The sequence below is a fragment of the Corapipo altera genome, unplaced genomic scaffold, assembly GCF_003945725.1.
Source record: "Corapipo altera isolate COAL_440 unplaced genomic scaffold, ASM394572v1 239, whole genome shotgun sequence".
Classification (NCBI taxonomy): domain Eukaryota; kingdom Metazoa; phylum Chordata; class Aves; order Passeriformes; family Pipridae; genus Corapipo; species Corapipo altera.
In genome coordinates, this window is record NW_020884938.1 from 3,807,931 (window position 1) to 3,813,763 (window position 5,833).

Below are 5,833 nucleotides of genomic sequence, written 5' to 3' on the forward strand. Positions count from 1 at the left end.
GTTCATGCATCCATGGATATTGTTTGTACTGCTGTAACCTATGCAATACAAAGCACAGAGGGTTTGCCTAGAATTTTGCCCAGTATCTAAAATGATATAATTTGTTTGTAAAGGGAGACAGACATCAAATCTTGATTCAAAGACATCCAAAAACATCCCTTAATCATGCTGTCTAAAGGAAGGAATTGAATTTGAGCAGGGCAGGCTTTGATTTCCACTTAAATTTTTCATTAACATCTAGATGATTCTTGTCAAACAGATTTTAACTCTCGGTATTTTCTCACATGAAGTTACTGACCAGAATAATCAAGTAATTTCTCAATGTCCTTTTGGTTTTAAATATTTAACTTCTAAAAAATGCTAATTATTGTTGTGGATGTTTTTCTGTTCATACTCCAGTGTTTCCATCTCCTTTAAAAACATGGGCACCAGAGATCCACCCAGTACTACTACAAGTCTTGGTTATGCTGTCTTAAAGTTATATAGAGACAAAAATCCCTGAAATAATCTTTTCCTCACTGTTTATAACTGCCAGTATCACCTTCCCTCACTCTTACATCTGATTATACTCAAATACATTTTGTTTGACCAGGCTTGAACTTACAGGGCTGCCTTTATTTATGCTTTGTTAACCTTTTTGTTACTTACAGATTTCATTAGCAATTATATTTCTGCTCACTTTGACACAAACAGAAAAAGCACCAAATCGTATTAAGCAGTATTGGTGCTCATACCAATATAGAACACGCTAGAAATACTTCCTTGATGACAATTACTTCTCTGTCCTCGTGATTAACATGTACTAACATGGGGTTTGTTGCTATTAAAATAGTTTGGAGCAGGAATTTGAAGCTGGTTCTCCAAGTGAGGATCTCGGCTCCAAGGTGATGGGGCTCCTTGTGGCAAATATCACAGTTTCTGCCTTGGCAATAACCCAGCTCTGGGACATGTTGAAATGTTCCCTGAGGATGGCTAATAGCCACATCCATCCCTTTCTGAGATTTTATCCCAGTCTTTCTCTTGGGCAGACTGACTACCTTGTAGAAAAAGAAGCAGTTTGAAGGAAAGCACTTCCGGGTTCAAACTCTCACCATGAAGAAGGTTTAATTTAATCACCACAGAAAATTTGGCAGATGAACCTTGGTGAGTGGCAGATTCCCAGAATTTAGGCAGGACTTCAAATATCTAGGAAAGTGGAAAATGCCCACCTCCTCCTGGCTGCATTTTGTGCAACTTTTAGAGTCAATTTACTGGAGTAGATACTAAAAAACACAGGTGAGGGCACAGCTTTGTTCTGCTAAGGTGGAGCTGCTGCCAAGCTCTGGTGCACAGGAAAGGTAAACGTGCAGGGAACTGAACTTCTGCCAGTGTTCTCTAGCAGCTGAGTAGGTGTTTTAAATATGTAAAATCTGGATTTGAGAGTGAAAGTCCCTTTACAGATCTTAAGCTTTTCCCGATCTATGAGAAAGGGATTTCATTTTGTGAAATTATGCAGTTTCTTGGAGTTCTCCCAAATTCTGTTCTTATCTCAAAGTCTACTCAATGTATTTTTTGAGGACAAACGAAAAGATATAAAAAACCACTGGTGGCACAGTTGCAGAGAATGTGTAAGTTTGCAGTCTAATGATAAGGAAAGCTCACTCATGGGAAACTATTGGGATAAACTTGATAGACTGGAACTTTCCTTGGCAGAAAGCCAAGCCAAGAAGAGTTTGACTCTGTCACCAAACTAGTCTAAAAGTAGTTGTAGCCTGCTATTAGCTGTCCCCTTTAGCTTCTTGTTCCCCTCCTTAACCTCCTCTTGACCAGGTCCACCTTCTGCTGGACTCTCTCTCCCAGTTCCCCCTGAATGAGGTGGCCCATAATGTTCCATAATGGACAACCTGCCAGGAGCAATCCCTTCCTGCACTTCCACTAAGTAGAAACTTCCAATAAATGTTTTTCTGCACCTGATAATTGGCACAGAGAAATGAATTTTCAGTTTTAGTAAGTGACAGAGATCTCCTCCCACTACCAGGGCTCTTTGTTGCTGAATTAGGTAAAGGGTGTGGAAGCATCTGGCAAAATTAAGGTTATGTGATATCTTAAATCTGCTTGTTGATGTCTGAGGACATCACATGCAAATGTGCCAAAACACACTGTTATAGAAGTAATAATTTTTTAAAATATTCAGCTTGCATGGACAATTTTTCTTTTACAGACTTCGAGATATTCTTCAAAGGAATAGATCTTTATTTGAGAGACGAAATATTAAGAATAGTAGCAGATTGCTACTAGTTTAGAAGTGTCTCCATTTACAGTGCATTTAAAAGTTTAAAAGCCCTGACTGTTTTCTGAAAATTATTTACATTCTAAGAAGAAAAACTTCCATGAGCATTTGTTTTTGAGAACAGTAAATATAGTTTACAAATTTTCTGTTAGTTCATTGAACTAATAAATTTAAATAAAGGAAACAGCCAAGTGTATTAGGTCAGGTTCCCTAAAGCATAGAATATCTCACCTGTATGAATAAACCTTATTTGCCAATCAGGTCCTCAGTGGTTTTCTTGTTGTAAAACCTCTTTACACTTCAGCAATTCTCATATCAGATGATACCTCATTTTAGCCTAAGGAGACTTTCTTCCTCTGCTAAGTTTTTCCCTTATTTGTGAGATTTTACAACATGAGGTACTTCTTTTTAAAAGCCTCAGTGATCACAAACAAAGGCAGTAGCACAGAAGCTTATTATTGATTCAGATTGATAAAATCTCTCCATTTATGGAAAGAAGAAAACTAACTGCAAAATACCCAGCTAAACAAAATTGAATATACACTCAGAAAGAATCCACGTGAGTCTAACCCACACCATGCTACATTTATGCCTTCTTCGGTTTTGTTTTGTCAATGTGCATCTGGAAAAGCATGTCTCCAACCATCAGGTCCATTCCTCTCCTTTTCCATGCACCATGTAATATCCTGGCATAAACATTCACAAGTGAGGAATGCCCCAAGAATTACCTTGCTGCAGGAGTATTTCTCTGAGTGGCAGTTTTCCCTTTGGCACCTCTCTGCTCCACAAAGCAGTCATGGTTCTGATGCCCCTCAAGCCCCTATGTCACCTTCTGAGATGGCTTAGCAACAGATGGGATGTTCGCTATGGATAGGATCCAGATCTTATCCATCCAGTCTGTTAGTCTGCCTCCTGATCCAGCCACACAGGACCTGAGTAGTTCAAAGATTATGGAGGAGGATTTTACTTCCTGACAGCAGCAGGAAACAATAAATCATCACTTTGCCTGTTGTTTCCTAGAAAAAAGAAAAAGTTGAACAAGCAGCTGTGGAAACACACTCCCCTATTCATATAGACTCAGTCTTCTACATAATTCTTTGTTGTTTCTCTACTTAATGATCTGCACAACACAAATGTCAGCATTTCTCTGCTCCTCACAGGAAACACGATCATGTACGCCGAGCTGCGTGTGAAGCCAAAACCCAAAGGCAACAGCAGACCAGAGACTTCCTCTTCCGGTAGTGTATTTTAGTTATTTTGTTTGGTTACTAATTATAGGTTTAGTCTTTCCTATTATAGATTTAGTCTTTCCTATTGCCCAACGGTAAAACCTGGTATCAAGAGTCTTCACGTTCACTCTCATTAAAAAACTGAATTATCATTTCATCAGGTGGGTTTTTTCTGCTGGGTTCTCAGGCAACACACTTTCCTTGTAAAAAACAACGTTGAAAGGCATTTCAAAATTAATTCTTAAAAATACCTTTGTGCCCTACATTGAAAATTTATTAAAGGAAAGTAAAATTCCATGTTTTTTTAGGAATCCTCTTGTAAATGTCTCTGCAGGAAGAGTCACAGGGACACACTTGGCTTTGGAAGCAGGGTAATTCCCAGCTCTCTGTATGCTGGTAGTGCACTGATGATTTCCACCCTTCCTGTACTGAAGGATTTGCCTGCCAGGCAAGGTCAGGCCCTTGGAAAGAGGAACATTACAACTTATATCCGAGGCAGTCAGAAAATGGGCAGTTGCTCATCTCACACAGGTGAGGTCAGGAAAAAAGAGGTTATGACAATGCAACTCTGTGTCTGGTGGAACTGACACCTTGACCCCAAATTTCCTCGGATTCTGCCTCTTCCTGAGGATTTCACTCTCAGGAGATGATGAATGCCAAACAGCTGGAGAGACGCTTAGAGGTACTTCCCTGTGCCATGGTGTCAGAATGGGGTTTTGCCTTTTCTGTGCACTCAGGGAAGTTGGCTTTGAGCCACAGGACAGGCACATTAACACTTGAGATCAGAGAGGAGGAACATGCCACAGACCACCCCTTACACCACAGAGCATCTCTGACACCTCAGACCATCCCTGACACCACAGACCACCCCTGGCACCACAGACCATCCCTGACACCAGAGACCATCCTTGATGCCACAGACCACCCGTGACACTTTCCCTTAACTGCTCTGCAGGGTCTTGCAGGGTGTGGGTGTGGGGAGGAGGCAATGTTTGAGAAAAGTAACTCAAAGGAGAAAGAGAGAATTCTTAATGGAATGATTGAAAACCACTTGCTTGGTCTGACAAAATATTTAGATTTTGCTTTCATGTATGCAAAATGGACACAATTTTTTAATAAGTAAAATATTCCTGTATCCCTCAAACACCAGGCTGATTTTAGGCAGATGATTTCTCTGCTGTTTCCACAGAAGAAAGTTGCCTACGCAAGTGTTCATTTTAATAATGCCAAGACCTTAATCTGCCCTTCCTCCTGCCTCCCTTGAGGCTGTCAACACAGGTGGTCAGCCTGGTTCTATGTGTCACTGGTCCTGGGAGTCCTTGTGCTCATTCTGCTCGGAATCATAGCCACACAAGCCAAGCAATGTGAGTAGATCCTGCCAGCTGCTTCATCTCTTCCTCGCAGGCATGGTTAAACCTCACAAGCTGGAAGAAAAATTCCCTCAGTATTGCATTAAGGATGTTCAGTTGTACACAAATATGGGAAATGAGAGTCTGTTTACAAGGGCCTGCACTGACAGGACATGCAAAATGGCTTCAAACTGAGAGAGAGTAGCTTTAGATTGGATATTAGGGAGAAATTCTTCCCTGAGAGGGTGGGGAGGCCCTGGCACAGATTGCCCAGAGAAGTTGAGGCTGCCCCATCCCTGGAAGTGTCCAAGGCCAGGTTGGATGGGGCTCTGAGCAACCTGGGCTAGTGGAAGGTGTCCCTGCCCATGGCAGGGGTTTGGAACTGGATGATCTTTCAGGTCTCATCCAACCCAGGTGTGGTGGTTTCACCCTAGGCCTTCCTGGAGACCAACTTGTAACCAGGAAGGAACTAGAAAAGTGATCACGGAAGTATTCCATGCTATTCCTTTACGTAACTGGAGGTATAAATAAAGCCAGTGGGAGGGATCGTGCCCTCTTCCTCTCCGGCGAGGTTCGAGAACGGTGGGTCCCTGTTTCAGTCAAGCTTATCTGGAGCCGAGGCCTACAGTGACTGCCGCTATCCGCTTCGCGTGAGAGGAGAGCCTTGGGCTGCGTCAAGTCATTCTGCCTGTTCGAAGGGAAGTGGTGAGATTTCTGCTAGTTTGCCTTCGGCTGGCTGTTTGACTTGCTCGGTCCTTGCCCCTTTTTGTCTTTCTCCCTTTCCCTTCCCCTTTCCCCCCCCACTCAGGTGTGTGGTATTTTCCTTTTGTGTATCTGTCTCATATGTAAAATATATATATATATATATATATTTGCTATAGCTTTGGCTGCTTAGTTTTTTTTTTCCCTCTTTTCCCTCTCTGGGAGGCGGGTCCTTGTTGTCGAGTTTTGGGGACTTGGCGGGAAGCCAGCTCGAAACTTGTACA

General features: G+C 42.0%; 1 protein-coding gene across 1 annotated transcript in view; it reads left to right on the forward strand.

The window, feature by feature from the left end:
- The first annotated feature begins 2,254 nt into the window (after nucleotides 1-2,254).
- The window catches only part of LOC113955397 (killer cell lectin-like receptor subfamily F member 1), a 7,069-nt gene continuing 3,490 nt past the window's right edge, over nucleotides 2,255-5,833 (forward strand). Inside the window, 2 exon segments of the mRNA XM_027660830.1 lie at nucleotides 2,255-3,507; nucleotides 4,764-4,862. Coding sequence (XP_027516631.1) covers nucleotides 3,441-3,507; nucleotides 4,764-4,862 — 166 coding nt within the window. The 5' untranslated portion in view covers nucleotides 2,255-3,440.